This window comes from Peromyscus eremicus, chromosome 6, assembly GCF_949786415.1.
Source record: "Peromyscus eremicus chromosome 6, PerEre_H2_v1, whole genome shotgun sequence".
Taxonomy (NCBI): domain Eukaryota; kingdom Metazoa; phylum Chordata; class Mammalia; order Rodentia; family Cricetidae; genus Peromyscus; species Peromyscus eremicus.
Window position 1 is genome coordinate 62,838,759 of NC_081421.1, and position 22,699 is coordinate 62,861,457.

Below are 22,699 nucleotides of genomic sequence, written 5' to 3' on the forward strand. Positions count from 1 at the left end.
ACCCACACATATAAATAAAAGTTACTAAAGGAAATGGCTTCTCTTGAGTTTGAATTTATTTTGTTTTGAGATGGGGTCTCCTTATTGCACAGCCATGACTGTCCTGGAACTCACTCTGTAGCCCAGGCTGGCCTCAAACTCCTGCCTGTGCCTCCTGAGTGCTGGGATTACAGGTATGCACCTCCACGCCCAGCAATGTTGGCTTTTCAGGCCCAGAAGAAGTTGTGGTTTCCTTCGTCGGGCCCTTGTGCAGCCAGTGGAAAAAGTGGCTTCGGCTGCAGCAGCTCTGCGGAGAAGCCACTGTGAACGGACTCTGTCCAGCCCAGGAATGCCATGGTCTGAGAACACCCTCCCAAGCAGGAGGAAAGCCCAACAAATACCGGCTTTGTTTCTGCTACCAAGTTTCCCCTTTCCATTCCACTCCTCAGCTCCCCTGCCCAACCGGCTTAACCTTTCCTTTACCCAGCTGTGGGAGCCTCTGGGTCCCTGGAAGATGAAAAGGACATGGAGACAACGAGAAGCTCCAAATGGGGTGGTCCTCAGCCAGCTCACATCCTTCTTTCAGGCCCTGCAGCTTGGACATCCCAGCACCAGCCAGGTCAGAGAACAAGATTGTTCTAGTTCATCATGTTCCGGTGGGAACCTGGGAGTGCCCAGATTGGGGCAGGGTGAACAGGTGTAGGGGGAGCCCATTGGGTAGAGAGGCTCTTGCTGTCTAGTACTGATCTATTTCCGAGAGGGGAGCACTGTTTTCCCATGTGTGTTTTCTGCTGGAGATACAGAGTTAAGCCGCAGGAGGAGGGCTCTCCTGCCCACAACAAGATGGGCAGGTGACATAAAGCTGTGTTTTTGTTTTTGTTTTTTTTTCTTGGCGTTCACTCTTGTGGTCTCTTCTGGAAAGCTAGGGAGCTCTCTCCTTTTCCTTGCACAGCTCGGCGGCACTATGTGAACTGGTGGGGAAGGAGATGAAACGGGAACCCAGGAGCTCACAGATGACAAGCATGGGTACTTTGAAAAGAGGCCAAACTGGATACTTCATCCCTCAAGAGATCAGCTGTCCCCCTGGAGTCAGGGTGGAATTTGAACCTCCCTGGAGTAGAGGCTGTGGAGAGTATACGGACTCCTGGAGTTTGTAGACAGACTAGGTGCACAGTCGGCTTCCGGACTGCCCTTGTCAGCCTCAGGCAATCTGTTAGGAGGATGAGTGCCAGCAGCATTCCCTGATACAAAACAAAACAAAACAAACCCCTCAAGGGTGTGAGCCCTGAACTCAGGTTGTAGGCAGATCTGTGGGAGGAGAGGGGAGATAAGCGAGCACCTGAGCACCTCATCACCCTGAAGACTGAATGCCCAAACTGAGGCTCCATCCTAAAAGGGTGGATGGTCATCCTGAAGGTGCCAGGTCCCCTCTACCTTGTGCAGAGCCGCCATCTAGCCCTCCCGTGGCACCCAGGCAGCTCCTCAGCCTCACTCAGCTCCGTACCAGAGGCTGTCAGTTGCCTCCATTTCCGCTCCCTTCACATCTTGGCCTTCAGATCCGGAGAAAGGAGAGTCTCCCCTGCAGAGAGAACAGGGCCATTTAGTCGGGGCACAGGAAGTTGTCTTCCTTGAACTCACAGCTGGAGCTTGGGGAGCAGCGCTGACCACACAGTCAGGACAACTGGGTGCCCAGATGGCCACCAGTGTTGACCTCAGTAATCCCCATCTTGGAGCCCGCCTCTGGACCATCACAGATGATTTAATACGGATTTCTGTGGAATCCTCCCCACCAAGATGGCACAGACATTTGTCCTGTGTTTTCATGAAGAAGCAGTCACCCACCATCCCCTTCTCATATTTGGCTGGGGCATGTAGGAAAGGGTCCATAGTTCCTTCTGACAGCAGCTGTCTTTCCTCTTACCCACAGCACGGACTTCAGAGCAAAGGATGACTGACCATTGAATGAAAAAAACAAACAACAACAAAAAAAAAAAGAAAAGAAAAAGAAATAAAAAGGATGACTGGTTCTCCTGCTCCCGGGTATGGTGGAGGAGAAAGTTTATTACAGTTATGTGGGAGAGCATAGCCAGAGGCAGGGACCTCTGGGAGAGTCAAGAGCAGACATGTCCAGACTGAGCTGGGCCATGTGGGGAGAGGGAGGAGAGAAAGGGAGAGGGGAGAGATGGGAACCAGGTGCAGCATCCAGGAGATCCAAAGTACAGAGAGCAGGAAACCAAAATGGTTGGATTATATAGAGAAGAGCTGCCCAAACCCCTGAGCTAGAGCCTTTAGGGTAGGGGATGGGGTATGCTAACCAGGAGGCCCCTGTACCACGTGAGGGCTGAGGGATGCAGGGAGAACCTGGCAGCCAGGTCCACTTTGATATGTCAAATAGGCATCTCAGCCGTTTGTCCCAGGCTTAAAGCCTAACAACCATAAGACAGCTAATACAATTATTTTATTCGCTCGGTCACAAAGAACAAAGTGAATGAACTTACCCAAAGATCACCAGCAGATGGCAGTTAGCATGTTTATTTTTACTTGTTTTTGAGACACAGTTTCCAAACTTGTCTCTGTATAGATGTGACTAGCCTGAACTCACTACATAGCCCAGGTTGCCCCCAGGGTGCTGTGCGCCATCACACTGGCCGACAGCATGTTTACTGAGTGACTACTACCAATCCACGTTTCCCATTTACTGCCCTGCTTTACAAAGGAGGGATAAAGCATTTAATACGTAATTTGTCCAAGGTCCTGTAAATAACGAGTTGTCAGAGGCAGCAAATCTTCCAACAAACCCTCTCCAGTAGCCACAGGACCCTTAGAGAAGCATGCTCCCAGTTACCTCCGAAGTCCAATGTGTGCTGAGCTGCCCAGCTCTGCCCTGGAGGGAAAGTGAGGGTGAGTCCACCACACGCCCTCAGTTACCAAGGAAAGGGTGGAGGAGTTAGTCAAATATCCTGCCGCCTGGTATCCAAAACAAGCCATGCCATGTGTGTGTGTGCTGAGTGGCTGGTCACCCTGTTCCTGTCAGAGCGAGGGCCCTCCTCACCTGTGATCTCTCCACCCTGTACTCTTATCACATATAAATACAGTCCTCCCTCCTCCCTCCGCTACTCTAACCAGCCTCTTAAAGGGACCAAAGAACAGTTTTTAAGCCTACTCTGAGAGAGCCCAGAGAACCCTGCTGACCTCAGGGAAGACTTTGCTGTTAAGTAGCTGTGACTCTTGCCCTGGGGTGATGTTCCCTTTTCCCTCCTCAGCTTCTCCCTGGCCCCTGCTAGAGGGAAGAGAAAAGTTCCCTAGTTATCCGGGTCCCACATCCGCACCCCCTCTGGGTGACCCCAGCCTGGGTTCCCTCACCTGTTTCCACAGGAGCCTGAGGGCTGTGGCTACCCTTTGTTCAGGGAATGCTGAGGGCAGGGCACTAGCACCAAAAGGGTTAAAGGCCTGGCCACAGAACTGTCTAGGTGTTTGAAGTAGGGTGGGGAAGGGAGGGAAGGGCTTGAGGAGTGGAGAGGCAGCTGGTCAGGAGGGCAGTGAGTGCCCCCTGGCCCCATGCAAACTTCTGGCCCATGAACAGTTCCTGGAGAGGGGACACGGGAGAGGCGTACCTACTGAGGTGCTGGGATAGACCCTTAGAGGGGCTGCCTGGAGCAGGACTTGCGCCCATACTGAAGTCACCAGCTGAGGGCCAGAACAGGTTTCCCATCTTCGGGACCTCTCCCAGCTCTGGTGAGTCTCTTCCTCCCTTTCCTGGGTCCTTACTAGAGAAATGTACATTCCTCAGGAAGCAGAGATGTGCGGGAACTCCTCAGCAACCCGGAAGTGGTAAAAGAACTTACAGTTCTCTCACCAACATCTCACATTCCCTTCCCATTTGTGATTGGGGGCAGTGTGCGTGAGTGTGTGTGTGTGTGTGTGTGTGTGTGTGTGTGTGTGTGTGTGTGTGCATGCATGCATGGATATATTTGCAAGTATGCAAATGGGAAGATAGGGAATCACAATAATGGTCAATGGCTAATTAACACAACTTGTGTAGGAAATGTTTCTAAATTCTTTCTATGCTTTCTTTTTTAATCATTAGAATCTTGTAGGGCTAACCTACTCAATTCCTCTATTAAATACAAGGTTTAAAGGATTTAAATAACTAATCTATGTCAATTAAGATGTAAGTTGTAGGACTAGGTTTCAAATTCAAGTTTATTTGACATCCAACTTCACTGTGTTATCATCAAGAGAAAAACCAAAACAAAATCCCACTATCATTTTTATCTTTATGGTGCCGGGACTGGAACCCAGCCCCTCTGCAAGCTGGGTGACTGGAACCCAGCCCCTCTGCAAGCTGGGTGAGGGCCCCACCACTGAGCTACAGCTCACCTGGGGACTATGTTACGTCTACTTTTCTCTTTTCTTTCCTTTCTATTTTCGTTTGTTTTTTTTTTTTTGAGACAGGATCTCACTATGTAGCTCTAGCTGTCCTAAAACTCACTATGTAGATCTGGCTGACCTCAAACTCACAGAGATTCATTTGCCTCTTCCTCTGGAGTGCTGGCATTAAAGGTGTACACCACCATACCAAGCCTCCACTGTGTTTCTAGCAACGTGGACACCAAGGATGGCCGCAGGATCTGGGAACCTGGAGGCTCAAACCAGCACCTCTTGTGTCTAGAAGTATTTTTTTTTTAATCCCATGGAGAGTTAGTATGAGATGTCCCATGTCACCCAAAACCTTTAAAAGATTATGGTGTAATAAGACACGCCATTTCTCCTTAATTTTTAAGGGGTAAGAGGGGCAACCAACACACATCTTGTTTGAAAAAATACCATAATCCAATCTAATTCCCTGTAAGATGATAAAGATTGTGAATTTAAATGAATGTGTAGAGTTAAGAAGCTGTTGCACCTTTATGATTCAATAAAGTCAGTTGACAGGGAATAAAAGGTGGAGAACCCCCAGCCAGGGATGTAGCTTTGTGGTAAAGGTCCTGCACAGCATGAATAAGGCCCTATGCGTGAGCCCAGGGGCCACAAAACAAACACAGGACCACTCACTCCTTCCTGAAGCCAGGCTCTTCCGGAGCAGAGCAGTGGTTCTCAACCTTCCTAATGCTGCGCCCCTTCAGGTTGGGGTGACCCCCAACCATAAAATTATTTCATTGCTACTTCTTAACTGTAATTTTGCTACTGTTATGAATCATAATGTAAATACCTGATATACAGGACATGTCACCCTAGGGGTCGCAACCCACACGGGTTGAGAACCACTGCATAGCCTTTCCTATTGTCCTTTTAGGAATTACCGGCTCTGCCAACTACTTTTAGCGTTTCCTGGGATCTTCCGGGTTAATTCCCTGGGCCACTGTGGCCCAAGTCTTTTCAAATGTCTCCCTGAAGCTCAGACTTCTTGCCCCACCCTTCTGGCACAGATGCCATAGTGCCTGCCGGACCGTGTAGGTCTTTGCTCCCTTCTCCTGTACCTTGCTGACTGGACTGGGACCTGGGGCTCCTGTAGAGAAGCAGACAGTTACAAGCCCAGGAGTGGGGTGGAGTGGAGAGGAAGACAGGATCCCTAAATTCAGCTTGCCAACAAAACAAAGCTGACGATCACCTTCAGAAACAGCAACACATTCCGGACTGATGCCTGAGCGCTGAGTATCACAGAGCAGAGGGTGGGGTGGTGTTTGAGATGTCTGCTCGGTGACTTAGAGGACGTGTGTGGTTAGATTAGGTCTGGGGATGCTTGACTACCTTCCCAGCTTGGAACTTCTGGAATTTACTAACAGTAAAGTCAATAACCCTGCACTGTGGGCCCTGGCTTCGGGTGGGTGCCTGTTGGTCGTCACCCCGGAAGCTTGTCTAAGTGGATGGATTTTAGCCACACAGCTTCTGCCCGCCTTTGCATGGATATGCTACTGGTCCTTCTGGGTCCTTTTCTCTGTGCCGTGTATGTAACCACGCTTAGTTGTGTTAGTCTACAGTGCTGGTTGCTGGATGAATGGATCTCCTCTACCCTCAAACCTCCACCACCACCACCATTTTGGGGACTGTACCGTTCTCTGGCATTGACAGGAAAGTCAGAGAAAGGGAAGGCTCCAGAACGCCAGCACTCAGCCAAGGCAGGCTGATGGCGAAGACACAGAACATTCCTGCCATGGATGAGCTGCCCGGTATACAGGGTCAGAAAGGGAAGCGCAGTACTTCCTGATGCTAACAGAAGCACTACTCTAGCCCTGCTCCTCTGTTGGACTTAACGGCTGTCTTAGGGCTCTGTTGCTGTGGTAAACAACATGACTGTAAGCAACCCGGCAGAGAAAGGGTTCATTTCATCTTACAGCTTACAGTGCACCATGTAGAGAAGTCAGGGCAGGAACTTAGATGCAGGAACGAGTGTGCAGAGGCCATGAAAGAACACTGCTTGTCCCCCATGTCTCGGGGGCGGTACCCCCATAGTGGGCTGGACTCGCTCACATTAACCATTAATGAAGTAAATGCCACACAGGCCAATCAATCTTGTGGAGACATTTTCTGAGCCGAGATTCCTTCTTGGATGACCTGGTGGCTTGGGTCAAATTGACAACACAAAGACTCGCCAGCCCAGTGGTTTACCTTTTTCCTTTTTGTGGTTTTTCCAGACAGGGTTTCTCTGTGTAACAACTCTAACTGTCCTGGATCTTACTCTGTAGACCAGGCTGGCCTCAAACTCATAGAGATCCACCTGCCTCTGCCTCCCGAGTGCTGGGATTAAAGGCGTGCGCCACCAGACCTGCCCAAAATTTATTTTTTTTGTGTGTGTGTGTGTGTGGTGTATATATAAACATTTTGCCTGTATAGAGGTATGTGAACCACTTGCATACCTTGTGCCCAAGGAGTTCAGAAGAGAGTGTCAGATCTCCTGGAATTGGAATTGTAGATGACTGTGAGCCTCCCTGTGGGTCCTCTGCAAGAGCAGCTGTGCTCTTAACTACTTCAGGCCCTCTTCAGGTCTTTAAAATATGTTATGACGTATTTGTATGTATGTGTCCTTGAATTTAAGTCAATAGTCTTGGTGACAGGCATCTTTAGTCACTGAGCGAGCTCACCAGCTATTGTTACTGTTTTATTTATGTTTTTGTTTTTGGCTTTAAAGGGATTAAAATTTGGCTTTTGGGCCGGGCGGTGGTGGCGCACGCCTTTAATCCCAGCACTCGGGAGGCAGAGCCAGGTGGATCTCTGTGAGTTCGAGGCCAGCCTGGGCTACAGAGTGAGTTCCAGGAAAGGCGCAAAGCTACACAGAGAAACCCTGTCTCGAAAAACAAAAAACAAAAAACAAAAAAAAACAAAAAAAAAAAATTGGCTTTTGGGATTAAAGGCCTGGCTGTTACTGTTTTAATTTTAAATTTGTGCTTATTTATTTATGGGGGGGGGGGCACACATGCTAAAGTGCATGTGGAGGTCAGAGGATGACTTTCCGGAGTTGGGTCCCAGGGATGGGTCGTCCAGCTGGGCAGCTCGTGCTCCCCACTGAGCCTGCCTCACTGGCCTTGATTGATTGGTTTAGAAGTAGGGTAAGAGGTGACGGACCGCTCACTTGCTCTCCAGGAGCTCGTGTTCTGGGTTCAGATAACATAGCAGTGTGATGGGTCAGCTCTGAATCTCATCAGCTCCAGTCAACTGCGCGTGTGGCTTTGAGCAAGCTACTGAAGTTCTGTGCGGACAACCCCTCAGGGGCCAAATAGAGAGAAAAATGTCTGGTTGCTGCACAGCTCATGGGGATGCTCAAAATTCCACCTCCTCTGTGGGCTCCAGTGATATTTAGGAAATGGATATGTTGGGGTCCTCAGTCTCCTCCCTGAAACCATCGATGATTGGTATACAGCACATCCCCCACCCCAGGCTTTCAAGAAAGGGTTTCTCTGGGCAGCTTTGCGCCTTTCCTGGAACTCACTCTGTAGCCCAGGTTGGCCTCGAACTCACAGAGATCCACCTGGTTCTGCCTCCCGAGTGCTGGGATTAAAGGCAGCACTCTGCCTCCCGAGTGCTGGCTATACAGCAGATCTTTAAGCTTTTTTTATAAAGACCCAGAAAAAAATTTTAGGCTTCTGAGCCATATGGTCTCTGTCATAAGGATCAACTTTGCTGACAATATGCAAATGGGTGGACATGTTAAAAAAAAACTGAGTATCGAAATTTGAATTTCATGAAAAATTATATATATATAATATGTATATATTTTCTTTTTGAGACATGGTCTGATGTATCCCACATTTGTCTCAAACTCAAGGTGTAGCTGATGATGACCCTGAACTTTTGTATGTCTGTGTGTCCCTGTATGTCTATGTCTTTGTGTATGGAGGCCAGAGGTCCACTTCAATGTCATTCCTAAGGATCTGTACACCTTTTATTTTTGTTGCTTGTTGGTTTTTAATTTTTTTTTTGAGATATTATTTATTTTTACTTTGTGGGTATGAGTGTTTTTCCTGCAAATACGTCAGTGCGCCATGTGCATGCCTGGTGCCTGCAGAGGGCATCAGATCTCCTGGAACTAGAGTTACAGACAGTTGTGAACTAGGAACTAAACTCATTTTCGGTTTGGAACGGAGCACATTTTCTTAACCACTGAGTTACCTCTCCAGCTCCTCTGTTTGTCTTTCTGAGACAGGGTCTCATCACTGTGTAGCCCAGGCCGCTCTGGAACTAGTGGCAGCCCTCTTAGATTGTCAAGTACTTGGGTTACAAGCATGCGCTTGTAACAACTTCAATGTCTTCTTTTTAATTTTTTTCAACAACAATTTAAAGAAGACGGGGCAGGATAAGGGTAGCTGGAGAGGTGGGTCAGCTGTTAGAGCACTTGCTGATCTTGCAGAGGACCCTGTAAGCACATCCAGGACTCACATGATGGCTAGGGCACCATAGCCACCACACACACACACACACACACACACACACACACACACACACACACGTGCATATCCATCTATGCAGGGGAAACATTCATATGCATAAAATAAAAAGAATTCTTTTTTCCTATTTTTTCCCTTTTTTTGAGACAAGGTTTCACTGTGTAGTCCTGGCTGCTGCTGCCTTCTGAGTGCTGGAATTAAAGGCCTGTGCCATCACCATACAGTTTACAAAATTCTTTAGGAAAAAAAAAAAAGCCAGGCTGATCTCTGTGAGTTTGAGGCTGGCCTGGTCTACAGAGAAAGTTTCAGGACAGCCAGGGCTACACAGAGAAACCTTGTCTTGAAGAAACAAATAACAACAACAACAAAAGGATAAGGAACGCCGGGCAGTGGTGGCGCACGCCTTTAATCCCAGCACTTGGGAGGCAGAGGCAGGCTGAATTCTGAGAGTTTGAGGCCAGCCTGGTCTACAGAGTAAGTTCCAGGACAGCCAGAGCTACACAGAGAAACCCTGTTTCAAAAAACAAACAAACAAATAAACAAAACATAAGAAGCAGCACGTTTTGCTACCAACCCTAATGACCTGAGTTCAATTTCTGGAACCTGTATGGTGGAAGGAGAGAATCAGTTCCCAGAACTTTTCTTCTGACCTCCACTTGTGTTCTGTGCCAGTCACACTTGTGCCCACTTTTATGGTCTCTCTTTCCCTCACACACGTACTAAACTAAATACACACAAACTAAACAAAATAGGGCCACTGAGATAACAAGAGTGATGCCACTTACCGAAAAGCTAAATGCAGGGGGCTGGAGAGGTAGCTCAGAGGTTAAGAGCACTGGCTGTTCTTCCAGAGGTCCTGAGTTCAGTTCCCAGCCACCATATGGTGGCTCATAACCATCTATAAAGAGATCTGATGCCCTCTTCTGGCATATAGACAGAACACTATGTGTAATAAAGGAAGAAAGAAAGAAAGAGAGAGAGAGAGAGAAAGAAAGAAAGAAAGAAAGAAAGAAAGAAAGAAAGAAAGAGAGAAAGAGAGAGAGAGAGAAAGAAAGAAAAAGAAAGAAAGAGAGAAAGAAAGAAAGAAAGAAAGAAAGAAAGAAAGAAAGAAAGAAAGAAAGAAGAAAAGGAAAAGAAAAGCTAAATGCCCAGGTTCCATCCCCAGAACCCACAGAAAGGTGGTCAGGAGGGAAATACCTCAGCAATGTGGTTATCTGGCTCCATGCCCCCCTATACACAATAATAAGAGGGGCTGGAGGGGTGGCTTAGTGATTAGGTGCATAGTTGTTCCTCAGAGGACCTGAGTTCAATTCCCAGCATCCACATGGCAGCACACAACTGTCTATCCCTACATCCCATATGATCTGATGCTGTCTTCTGGTATGCAAATATGCATGCAGACAAAATGCCCATTTACATATAACACATAAATAAATTTTTTTAAAAAGCCAGGCATAGGGCTGGAGAGATGGCTCAGAGGTTAAGAGCACTGACTGCTCTTCCAGAGGTCCTGAGTTCAATTCCCAGCACCCACATGGTGGCTCACAACCATCTGTAATGAGATCTGGTGCCTTCTTCTGGCCTGCAGTCATACATGCTATATACATAATAAATAAATAAATCTTTGAAAAAAAAAAAGCCAGGCATGATGGTGTACCCCTTTAATTTCAGCACTTGGGAGGAAGATGCGGATGGATCTCTGTGAGTTTGAGGCCATCCTGGTCTATATAGCAAATTTCAGCATAGCCTGGGCTACATAGAGAGATCCTGTCTCAAACAACAAGGGGCTGGAGAGATGGTTCAGTGTTTGAGAACAATGGCTGCTCCCAGGGGGCCCAGGTTTGGCTCCCACCACCCACATGGTGGCTCACAACCATCTATAACTCTAGACTTAGGGGATCTGAGGTCTTCTTCTGGTTTCTGAGGACAGCATGCATGCAGACAGAATACCCATACATATAAAATCAAGGCTGAAATGGTGATGATGATGATGTCTGAGTGTGGTGGTGATGCCCTTTAATCCCAGTGCTCTGGAAGCAGAGGCAGGTGGATCTCCGTGAGTTCAAGGCCAGCCAAGACTACACCGTAAAAACCATCATCGAAAAAATAAATGGTAGATAGATAGATAGATAGATAGATAGATAGATAGATAGATAGATAGATAAACAGGACATCTGTGTGTAGTGGTCATGGCAGTACTTTGGAGGCTGAGGCAGGTGAAGTTCCATGAATTTTCGAAATACCTGGGTTACACAGTGAGATCCTGCCTCAAAACACAAGATCTAGGAATGTAGCTGAGTGACAGAGTGTTCTTCTTGCTGTGTGGGCCCTGGGCTTGACATCCGGCCCTGCAAATGTAACAGTTTGCCATAGCCCGTTCTAAAGGACCCCTCCTGCTACCTCTCCCTTTCAAGGGCTCTGAGCATCAGACAGGCTGTTCCTTGCTGTTCTTGATAACTTTGCAACACAGTGGTGGTAGCATCAGACTGTGGCTTTTTGTTTTCTCTCTTTTTGTCTAGAGATAAACAGAGGGTCACCTTCACATGATGCCTATGTCTGCTTCTGTCTTAGGTTCTCTTACAGGTCTTCATTCCGGTAAGCCCAAAATAACGGCAGCAAAATAGCATGTTTTCCTAGCATGTTAATTATGTTAGTTGCATGATGTATATTATCATCAAGCTCTCTCTCTCTCTCTCTCTCTCTCTCTCTCTCTCTCTCTCTCTCTCTCTCTCTCTTTGAGACAGGGTCTCTCTATGCAGCTCTGGCTATCCTGTAACTTTCTATGTAGACCAGGCTGTCCTCAAACTCACAGAGATCTGCTGGCCTCTGCTTCTGGAGTGCTGGGAAAAGCTGTGCACCATTACACCCAGATTATCATAAATACCTTAATATCCTTACAAGGTAGGTGTCTTGGTTACTGTTCTATTGCTGTGAGAAGACGGCATAACCGTGGTAACTTATAAAAGAAAGCTTTTAATTGGGTCTTACTTGCACTATCAGAGGTGAGTCCATGACCATCACGGCAGGGAGCATGGCAGCAGGCAGGCAGGCATGGTGCTGGAGCAGCAGCTGAGGGCTTACATCTGATCCACAGGCCAGAGGAAGAGAGAAACAGAGAGAGGGACTTTGGACTTGGTGTTTGTTTTTGAAGCCTCAAAGCACCCCTACCGCACCCCTACCCCACCCCCAACCCCGCAACTCACCACCTCCAACAAGCCACACCTCCTAATCCTTCCCAAAACAATTCCACCAACTGGATACTAATTGTTCAAATACATGAGCCTATGGAGGCCATTCTCATTCAAACCATCATGGTAAGGAACGTATTCTCCCTCTCTCTCTCTCTCTCTCTTCTTTTTCTTTTTTTCTTTTTTTAAAGATTTATTTATTTATTATGTATACAATGTTCTGCCTGCACACCAGAAGAGGGCACCAGATCTCATTACAGGTGGTTGTGAGCCACCATGTGGTTGCTGGGAATTGAACTCAGGACCTCTGAAAGAGCAGACAGTGCTCTTAACCTCTGAGCCATTTCTCTGTGTAACAGCTCTGACTGTCCTGGAACTCACTCTGTAGACCAGGCTGGCCTCGAACCTCCAGAAATCTGCTTCCTGAGTGCTGGGATTAAAAACTGTGCCACCACCACCCAGTTCAGAACATCATTCTCCTGTTTTCTGAGACTTTAAAAAAAAAAGAAAAAATCTGGGCGGTGGTGGTGCACACCTTTAATCCCAGCACTCGGGAGGCAGAGACAGGTGGATCTCTGTGAGTTCGAGCTCAGCCTGGGCTACAGAGTGAGTTCCAGGAAAGGAGCAAAGCTACACAGAGAAACCCTGTCTCAAAAAAACTAAAAAAAAAAAAGGAAAAAGAAGAAGAAGATCAGGAGGCTGAGGAAGGAAGGCTGTACTTACAAATCTAATGGACTTCAAATCACAATTCCACCTGAAGAACGCATGGGCTTGGCTTTGAGCACCCCCTGCTGCACGTAACTCCTTTAAGTTACTATCCTAGTACCCATAATATGAGAGTTAGGTCACTACAGGAGAGGCGGAGAAGTCTTCCGCAGTAGGAGACAGGAGGATAAACCAAAAGGCCGCTTTTTGTTTTTTTCCCTGCCCTGCCCTCTCCGTCTCAAGGAGTTTCAGAATCTTCTGCCACCAGAGGCAGTGACGTGACTGGATGTGATCTCAGTGCAAGAGACCTAGCCTGCGTTGTTCCCTTGTTTCTTGAGCCATTTCCTGGGCTAAGAGGTCAGGGGAAGTTGGGAGGGGGCTGGGAGTAAAACCAGAGAACAAAAAGAGAGCCAACTCCTGGAAGGTGTCCTCTGACCTCGGATGTACACCATGTCACACATGCATAAACAAATAAACGAACCCACTTATTTACTCACACTGACCACAGCACACGTGTGGAGGTCAGAGGACATTTGGAAATCTGTCCCTTCCTTCCACTGTAGGAGCCAGACATCGACCTCAGGCTCACAGGCTTGCACACACTAAGTCTTCTCATACACACCTTTCCCTGTTACTTTATTAGCCTAGAAACTTTTCCCTTCCCCTGGCCAGATCCCAGCCCTGCCCCCACAGCCTGCCATGCATGGCACCCAGTTAACCTGCTCCTCCTATTGGGCTTTCTGGAGTCTCCCAGCTCACTCCACTGATAGACAAAAGACTTTTTTTTAATTTTATTTTTTGAGACAAGGTATGTAGCCCCGACTGTATGCAGACCAGGCTGGTCTTAAATTTCCAGAGATCTACCTCTGCCTCCTGAGTGCTGGATTTAAAGGTATGTAGGACTTCACCCATCCTGGCCAAAGACTTTTATGAAATTTCCCTTGTAGCATTTGGTAGTTATGGAGCTATTTTTGAATTGTGCTTTAGTGTGTCTGTGTGTGTGTGTGTGTGTGCACACACACACACACGTGAGTATAAACACCTAAGGACAGAAACATTATCTGCTTTTCTTAGCATGGCTTTTTCTTTTTCTTTTTCTTTTTCTTTTTTTTTTAGTTTTTCAAGACAGGGTTTCTCTGTGTAGTTTTGGTGCCTGTCCTGGATCTCTGTAGACCAGGTTGGCCTCAAACTCACGGAGATCCGCCTGCCTCTGCCTCCCAAGTGTTGGGATTAAAGGCGTGCGTCACTGCCGCCCGGTTTTCTACCACAGAGGTGCTCCATGAATGGAGTAACAATGAACAAACAAGAACTTTTTTAAAAAGTTTTCATTTTGAAACAAGGTCTCCCCGTGTAGTTTAGGCTGACTTCCAACTGTTTTTTTTTGTTTTTTTTGTGTGTGTCATCCCCCCCCCCCCCCCGCCCCGCCCCAGTGGCCTTGAACTCTCCATTTTCCTGTTCTGCCTTCTGAGCACTGAGATTACAGGCATGAGGCACCACTCTGAGCAAAGGCTTTCTACACTGGACAGAACAATGGACTAACAGCCAGAAAGTTCTACACTCAACCCTGCATGCATGCTCATGCCGCTAAGCCAGGCACCCTCCAACTCTGTCTCAGCTAAGTGAGGGGCATGAGATGCTCAGCCGCCTGGCTAACTGTGGAACCTTCTCCAACCAGCCTTCCCTTTCTGTCTTTCATCTGTCTCTTCTTTCTTTCTTTTTTTTTTTTTTTTTTTTTTTTTTTTGGTTTTTCGAGACAGGGTTTCTCTGTGTAGCTTTGCGCCTTTTCCTGGATCTCACTCTGTAGCCCAGGCTGGCCTCGAACTCACAGAGATCCACCTGCCTCTGCCTCCCGAGTGCTGGGATTAAAGGCGTGCGCCACCACCGCCCGGCTCTTCTTTCTTTTTTAAGATAGGCTCTCACTACACAGTCCTGGCTGGCCTGGAACTTGCTACACGCAGGTCAAGCTAGCCTCAAACTTGTTAAGATCACCCTGGCTCTCTGCTTTTCAAATGCTGGGATTAAAGGAATGCATCACCCACTCACAGCTTCTTTCTTTTTTTAAAAAGACAGGGCCCCACTCTTAGCCCAAACTAGCACAAAACTCACCGTGCAGCCCAGCTTAGCCTGACGCCAACTCAGGGCCATCCTCCTGTCTCAGCCTCTTGAAGGTCGGTTACCATGTCAGGTTCTAAGGTTCTAGAATTCTGCTCACCCTTCTCTTTCTTCTTGATTCAGAGCTGTCTCCATGTACCTTCCATGAACAGATCGGCCCCAGAGGACCCAGCGCCCCAACGCCACACTCAACGCTGTCTCTCTGCAGTTGAATCCAGGGAGCAGGTGGAGGAAGAGGAGGGTGAGGAGAGGAAGAAGGAAGACCGGGAAGACTGTGATGGCCTTCATGCCTCACCCCTTAGAAGGTCTGGGGCTTTCCGTGCCCATAGCTACACCAATGATTCCTTCAAAAGACACAGTTGGGGGCCTGGCAAGGAGTTCCAGGACCCAGTGAGCTGGTGAGTGCCCGGGGACCTCCTGACCCGCCCTTCCCCATCGCTAAACCGTGGAGAAAGTGTTTAGAAAGCCACATCCTGGTGTCTTCACCCCCCATCCCCCCACCCCACCACTGATCTCTCTGGAGAGACAAGAATTTCTGAGGAAGGACAAGTTCAAAGCTCTCCTGGAGAATCAGGGCCCTGCCTGTGATGAACCCTGAGGAGGATAGACCCTGCCTTCTAAAACAGGGCGCTCCACATCTGTCCTCACTCCTTCCCACGTATCACACAGGCAGGTGGGTGGTAGTGGGAGGGAATACTGAGTGGGTCCCCTTTGAGTTTCATAGTGTCAAAAAACTTGGAGATCATATAACCCAGCCACTTCTTTACAGACAGGAAATAGGTCCAGAGAAATTTAGGAGGTTTCTTGAAGGGAGTTGGTGGTGTTTCCCCAGGCTTCAGCCATCCTGCTGGTTTCAGGCAGAGGCAGACCGATGTCCTGGACAGAGCTAGAGCCGGAAACAGCTGGAGTTTTACATTTGTTAGTTTGTCAGCTGGTTTTTGTTTATTTTTGAGACTGGGTTTCAGGTAGCTCAGGCTGGCCTCAAATTCCTGCTCCTCCAAACGCCCTCTCAAGTGCTGAGATGACAGGCATAGGCCACCATGCCTGGCTGGGGACAGCTGCCCTTGCTCAGAGCTCTGCACACGCTTAGCAGGCTTGGGGAGAGGGACCCTTGTCTTCCCTATCTCCTGGAAAATCCCTGACCACTTCCCCAAAATAGAGGAAGTAAAAAAAGAGAAGGTCGGGGAGGGGTGGTTATCCGCGTGAGCCCAGTGTGAGTGGCCACCTCTGGGGTCAGCTACCACCAAGGCACAGTGTCTTGACTTGGGTATGGTCTCTTTAGCCAAGCCCTTAGCTCTGGTGAGTGGTTCAGCGTCTTCAGCTCTTGCGCCTGGACACAGGGGGCTTTGCTGAGTGAGGGAGATGCCCCCTGGGACTCCGTCCCAGCACTGGTTTTGTGGAAACTGGTGTGAACAGCAATGCCTTCCCATAGGCCTGGCTGACGGCCGAGTGTCTTGACTGCTTTTTGTGATGCCTGCCTACAGTTTCTCTGGATGTCTAAAGTGTCACCCACCCTTCATGAACAGGTGTCAGTTCTGCACTCAGGTGCAGAGGGAAGGAGCTCTGACTGAGTAAGAGGAGAGGCTGGCAGCAGAAACTAAACTAGAATTCAGCTTGCCCTTCCCTTCCTTTCTGGAGGGCAGTACTCCTTTCCACCAGCAGGGGCCGCTCTTGTCTGAAGCCAACTGTGCCAGCACCGAGCTTAGTTTGGGTTTGAGCTGTGCCTATGCTAACAGGAAGGGCTGGGCTGGGGCCAAACAACAGGGCTGGGCTGAGGAACTGTTCGTTCCTGGTGCCCATCACTGACTACTGGCTACAAGGGCAGTGGTGGCAATGTGTGTTTCAGGAGGAGACTGCAGTCATCGGAATGCTCAAGTTCCGAGGAAGACCCCTTTCTGCAGAGCCACGAGGAACTGGACACCTTTCTGGGAGCACAGCATCAGCATCAGCAGCAGGGTGGCCAACCCTCCCCACTCGGTATGACAGATAGATCCCGGCCAGGCCGTTGCCTGGCTTCCCCATCCTGACTCTCCCCTGCCAGCAACCACTCTGTGCTTCTTCTGTTCCATCAGCTGCTGAGTCTCTCTGTGCCCGGGCCTGGCTCTGGCTCCATCTGGGCCCATCTGAATCTGTCTTCTGTGACCCTCTGTCTGCTTCCCTGAGTCTGACGCGCTGTCCCCGACGCTGGGTAGCCTGCCTCTGTCTCTTTCTGTAACACTGTTTCTTCATATCCGTGGCTGTCTCTCTGTATTGATATGGGTATCTGTCCCCCTACTTACTTAGAAGACCTCTGTCCCTCTGGTGGCTATAACTACTTCTTTCTGTGGCCACCACATTTCCCAGAGTTGGAACTGAACTTATTATTTGTGGGAATAAACTCAGCATCTGGTACCCTGAAAGACACAGCCACTCTCGAAGAAGATCTTAATAGGAATAGAGGTTGAGAAAGGATACAGAGCCTCAAGTGTAGATGAATGCTGGGGTCACTGTATATCCCGAGAGTCCCTGGATTTAATCCCCAGCGATAGAGGAAGGGCGGAAAAGGAGAGAGGAAGGAGGGGAGAGGGAGAGAGAGAGGATACAGCAGCTGCTCAGCTTTCTGGATGACAGAGTGCAACTGATGAGTGGTGTTCCAGGGTCTAAGGACCACTGAGGATACACAGGCTTGAGAGGAACCCCTGGCTCCACAAGTTCATGTCCTGCACTCCAGAGAGAGCCTCGAGCCTTGTGGCTGAAGATTCCTGAGCTCACTCCTCAGTTGCCCAGGAGCTCCAACCTGACCCTCACTGTTAGAGTGTCTTAGGTGGGAAAGAAAGGGCTGGCTGGGAGGAAGGGACTGTCCAGCCTTTCAGGCAAGTGGCAGGACCCCATCTTATCCAGCTCCTGTTTTTCTCCACCTGCACCTCTGATAGTTTCCTGCCCTGACTCCCCCTTTTTAAGTGAGAGAGTGTAAAGCACAGGTTCTCACTCCTGGATTCTCCCCCTTAGCAGCGGAGGCACTTATCTCATCTTCCCCCAAATCAGAACTAAAACTGCCACACAGTTGCGGTTATTAGAAGAAAGGCATTAGGTTGCCCGACCCAGAGGCTGGCACACGACGTGAGTCCCGGGAATGTGTTTTCTCTTCTTGATTCTCTTCCTTTCTTGCTTGGTCCCTCTTTGCTCTCTTCTTATCCTGCTCGGTCCCTTCTTGGTGTTGTGATTTCTCCTCTCCGGCTCTCCCCTGGCGCTCCCACATCTGTTCCTTTCCTCTCCACTCCCCATCGAATCTTTAAGGCCTCCCCTTAATTCTCTCTTTGCCTCAGGGTTTGGGGCTCTTGTTTTTCTTTCTTGTGGCATTCCTCCAAAGCCCGCAAACCAAAAACCTGATTCACTGGGGCTGGATAGGGGCTGCAGACAGACATCTGTAAGCAAAATCTCACTCCAGAGTTGATATTTTCACACTGTCAAGGGATGTGCGCGTGCGTGCGTACGTGCAATGCTTGGCTGCTTGTGGAGGTGCTGGAATCTGAACTCTGGTCCTCTCACTTGTCAGGCAACCACTTCATGACCACACAGCCACCTCTGTGGCCCCAAACTTCTAAGCTGCAACTTGTCCTCTGCTCTCTGGCTGGCTACAGCCACTAAGGCTCTTGTATTTGCCCCTTGCTTTTATCTCATTGCTTTATTTTATTTGAGATAGATAGGCTGGCCCCCTCAGTCCTCTTGCCTCTCTGCCCTTCCTAGCTTTGGGATGGCAGGCACACACCACACCCGGCCATTTCTGTTTTGTTTTTGTGTCTTGAGACTATGTAGCCTTAACTGATCTGGAACTTGGCATGTAGACCAGGCTCACCTCCAACTTGTGACGATTTTCCTCTTAAGTGCAAGGATTACAGGCATGAACCACTACCCCCAACTCTGGCTTTGTGTTTAAAAAATATAATATTTACAAGATTTATAAGTGCCAAAGCCAAAACAAAAACAAAAATACTTCCCATCCCAAGACTTCAGCCCTGCTGAGTGCTGACAAGCAGTTCTTTCTTTCTTTCTTTCTTTCTTTCTTTCTTTCTTTCTTTTCTTTCTTTCTCCCTTTCTCTTCTTCTCCTCCTTCTTTTTCTTCTTCTTCTTGTTAGATTTGGTTTTTCAAGACAGAGTTTCTCTGTGTATCTTTGGTGCCTGTCCTGGGTCTCACTCTGTAGACCAGGTTGGCTTTGAACTCACAGAGATCCACCTGCTTCTGCCTCCCGAGTGCTGGGATTGAAGGTGTGTGCCACCACTGCCCGGCTTTTTCCTCTTAAAAAAAAAATATGTATTTATTGAGACCAGGTTGGTCTATAAAGGACTTCCAGATCTCTCAGGCTACCTCTGCCTCCCAAGTGCCGGGATTAAGGGTGTGTGTGTCACCAAGCTTAGACTAACTTTTTTTCTTTTTTTTAACATCTATTTATTTTATGTGCCTGGACATGCACACACATGCCACTATGTCTGTGTGGAAGTCAGAGGACGGCTTTCGGGTGTTTGCTCTCTCCATCATTACAAAGCCTTTGAGGCTCACACTTAGGTTAGCAGCCTTTGTCCACTGAGTCCTCTTCCAGGCCCTCCCTTTTCCCCCTTTCCTTCCCACTACAGGTAACTTCATGATGAATTTTATCATTTCCCTTTTAAAAAGATTGTCTTAATACAAATGTATATGTTACCTATAGTGTAATACGTTTTTATTGATGAATTTAAAAGCAATGATGACATGTTTTATAAAATTCTCTAGATCTTGCTTTTTCTTTTCTTTTTTTTTTTTTTTTTTTTTTTGGTTTTTCGAGACAGGGTTTCTCTGTGTAGCTTTGCGCCTTTTCCTGGAATTCACTTATTAGTCCAGGATGGCCTAGAACTCACAGAGATCCACCTGGCTCTGCCTCCCGAATGCTGGGATTAAAGGCGTGCGCCACCACCTCCCGGCTAGATCTTGCTTTTTCTTGTGTGTTGTGTTTGAGACAGAGTCTTGACTGGCTTCAGACTGTGACATTCCTGCCTAAGCTTCCTGTGTACCAAAGTTCACAGGGGTGCACCCTCATGCCCCCCAGCATAACTTACAAACAATGCTGGTATTTACCTTTTATCTGTGTTGCTGCAAAGTGTTGCAGTCACTCATTGTATTTTATTTATACTTCCATTTTGCATCTTTTTTTTTAAGGTTTATTATGTATGTAGTGTTCTGTTTGCATGTCTGCCTGCAGGCCAGAAGAGGGCACCAGATCTCATTACAGATGCTTATGAGCCACCATGTGGTTGCTGGGAATTGAACTCAGGATCTCTGGAAGAGCAGCCAGTGCTCTTAACCTCTGAGCAATCTCTCCAGGCCCGTATACTCCACTTTTGAGACAAGGTCTTATGTAGCCCAAGCTAGCTTGGAAGTCTCTGTGCAGTGGAGGATGACCCTGAACTCCTGATTTTCCAGCCTCCATCTCCCAAGCTCTGGGATAATAGGCATGGACTGCCATGTCAGTCTGTGGTACTAGGGATAGGAGCCAAGACTTGGTTATGCTGAACAAGCGCTCGACTGGCTGAACTACATCCTTAGCCCTATACTTTTCCCCCTAAGTTTATCATTATGGGGAGCATGCCATGTCTCACAAGTGGAGGTCAGAGGACAACTTTGGGATATTAGTTCTCTCCTTCCAACCTCACATAGGTTCCAGGGATGAGACTCAGGTGCAATGTTCACACAGCATTTACTTGCTGATCCCTCTCACCAGCCTTGTTTGTTTTTAAAATTATTTCTTCTATTTTAATTCTTCTTCTCCTTCTTCCTTCTTCTTTCTTCTTCTTCTCCTTCTCCTCCTTCTCCTTCTTTTCCTTTTGAGGCAGGGTCTCTCTATTATGTATTTCTAGCTGTCTTGGATCTCACAATGGAGACCAGGCTGGCCTCGAACTCAGAGATCTGACTACCTCTGCCTCCTGAGTGCTGGGATTAAAGCTGTGTACCACCACGACGACCTTAGATTACTTCTTTTTAATTCTGTTGGATACTTGGTTAGTTTCCACTCCTTACTATGGTGAAGAATGCCCTTGTGAATGGCCTTTTGCCAAATATTTGTCAGATCTCCCCCAGGCTGTGTGCCCTGGGTAGAATGCTGTGCCATAGACTCCGACACGTCCCTTTGTAAGAGCATGGTGTCTTCCCCTTCCATTTCCATGAGATTCGTTACTCACCATCTCCTCAGCATTCTTTAACATCGTAATTTTGCTAGTCTCATAGCTATAAATCTCTCCATGGGGCAGGAAGTGTTGCACAGTGGTCGGAGCAGACCTAGTACCTGAGAGATCCAGGCTTCCACCCCTAACATACACACAAAGTTATTGTGGTCTCACCTGGGCTACCAAGTGAGTTCCAGGAAAGGAGCAAAGCTACACAGAGAAACCCTGTCTTGAAAAAAAAATTATTGTGGTCTCAATTTTATTTTGTTTGAGACAGGGTCTTACTATGTAGCTCTTGCTGCCATGAAACTTTCTATGGAGACCAGGCTGGGGTCAAATTCACAGAGATCTGCCTGCCTCAGCCTCCTGAATGCTGGGATCAAAGGCATACACCACCATACACAACACATTTTTGTTTGTTTGTTTGTGTTTGTGTTTTTGTTTGTTTCTTTTTGGTTTTTTGTTTGTTTGGTTTTTTTCCGAGATAGGGTTTCTCTGTGTAGCCCTGATTGTCCTGGAACACACTCTGTAGACCCGGCTGGCATAGAACTCAGAGAAATATGCCTGCCTCTGCTTCCTGAGTGCTGGGATTAATGGCGAGCACCACCACATCCAGCTGACCTCAATTTTAATCATATGAATTATAAATAAAAGAATTTCTTCTAGGAGTGGTTGGGATTAAAGTATGTGCCACTACATCTGGCCTTTTGTTGTTGTTGTATCGTTTTTTGAGACTGCGTTTGTCTGTGCAGCCCTGGCTATCCTAGAACTCGCTCTGTAGCCCAGGCTGGCCTAGAACTCACAGAGATCCACCTGCCTCTGCCTCCTGAGTGCTGGGATTAAAGGCGTGCGCCACCCCAAGTGTCTTTTTTTTTTAATGTGTGTATGCATGTATGTGAGTCTGTGCAAATGAGCACCGTGCTTGCGGAGGGCAGAAGAGGACATCAGATCCCTGGACCTGGAATTCCAGGTGGTTGTGAGCGGCTGCCCATGTGGGTGCTGGAAAGAGAACCCCAGTCCTCTGCACGAGCTGTAATCACTCATAACCGAACAGCCTTCTCTCCAGCTCTGACCTCTGCTCTCTCTCTCTTTCTTCTCCTCCCTTCTCCTTCTCTCTCATACATGTTTTGAGTCTGTCCATGAGCAATGACAATAATCTAAATACATTGTCTGTACAGCCTGGACTATATACTGGTGGAGCGTCTGCTTGGATGAACAACCACCAGCACAATTACACATGTCAACCAGCTCAGCCCAGCCAAAGTTCTCAGTAGCAACTGACACACTGCTTAGGTGTATAATTGTTTTCTCTAAAAAATAGTTTTAGACTTTTTTTCTTTTATGTGTGTGGGTGTTTTGCCTGCAGATATGTATGCGACCCACATGTGTGCCTGGTGCCTGTAGAGCCAGAAGAGGGTGTTGGATCCCCTAGGACTGGAATTACAGTTGTGAGTCACCATGTGGGTGCTGGGAACCTAATCTGGTGCAGCCAGTGCTCTTGGCCACTGAGCCATCTCTCCAGTCTCTTTACTGGTTTTCTTTTTCTTTCTCATTTTTTAAACATTATTATTTATTTATTCTTATTTTATGTGCATTGGTGTTTTGCCTGCATGTGTATCTGTGTGGGGATGCCAGATCCTCTGTAATTGGAGTTACAGA

At 47.9% G+C, this 22,699-nt stretch overlaps 1 protein-coding gene and 1 long non-coding RNA gene across 2 annotated transcripts in view; one reads left to right on the forward strand and one right to left on the reverse strand.

The window, feature by feature from the left end:
* Positions 1–1,383: 1,383 nt before the first annotated feature.
* Positions 1,384–14,928, reverse strand: LOC131912504 (uncharacterized). The gene is made up of 3 exons (XR_009379647.1): positions 14,861–14,928; positions 11,850–11,944; positions 1,384–1,558 (listed from the first exon to the last, which is right to left on the reverse strand). It is a non-coding gene; the product is annotated as an uncharacterized LOC131912504 (long non-coding RNA).
* Positions 14,929–14,970: 42 nt separating this feature from the next.
* Arhgef2 (Rho/Rac guanine nucleotide exchange factor 2) overlaps positions 14,971–22,699 on the forward strand; it is a 19,801-nt gene continuing 12,072 nt past the window's right edge. Inside the window, 3 exon segments of the mRNA XM_059266533.1 lie at positions 14,971–15,264; positions 16,713–16,843; positions 16,939–17,054. Coding sequence (XP_059122516.1) covers positions 15,011–15,264; positions 16,713–16,843; positions 16,939–17,054 — 501 coding nt within the window. The 5' untranslated portion in view covers positions 14,971–15,010.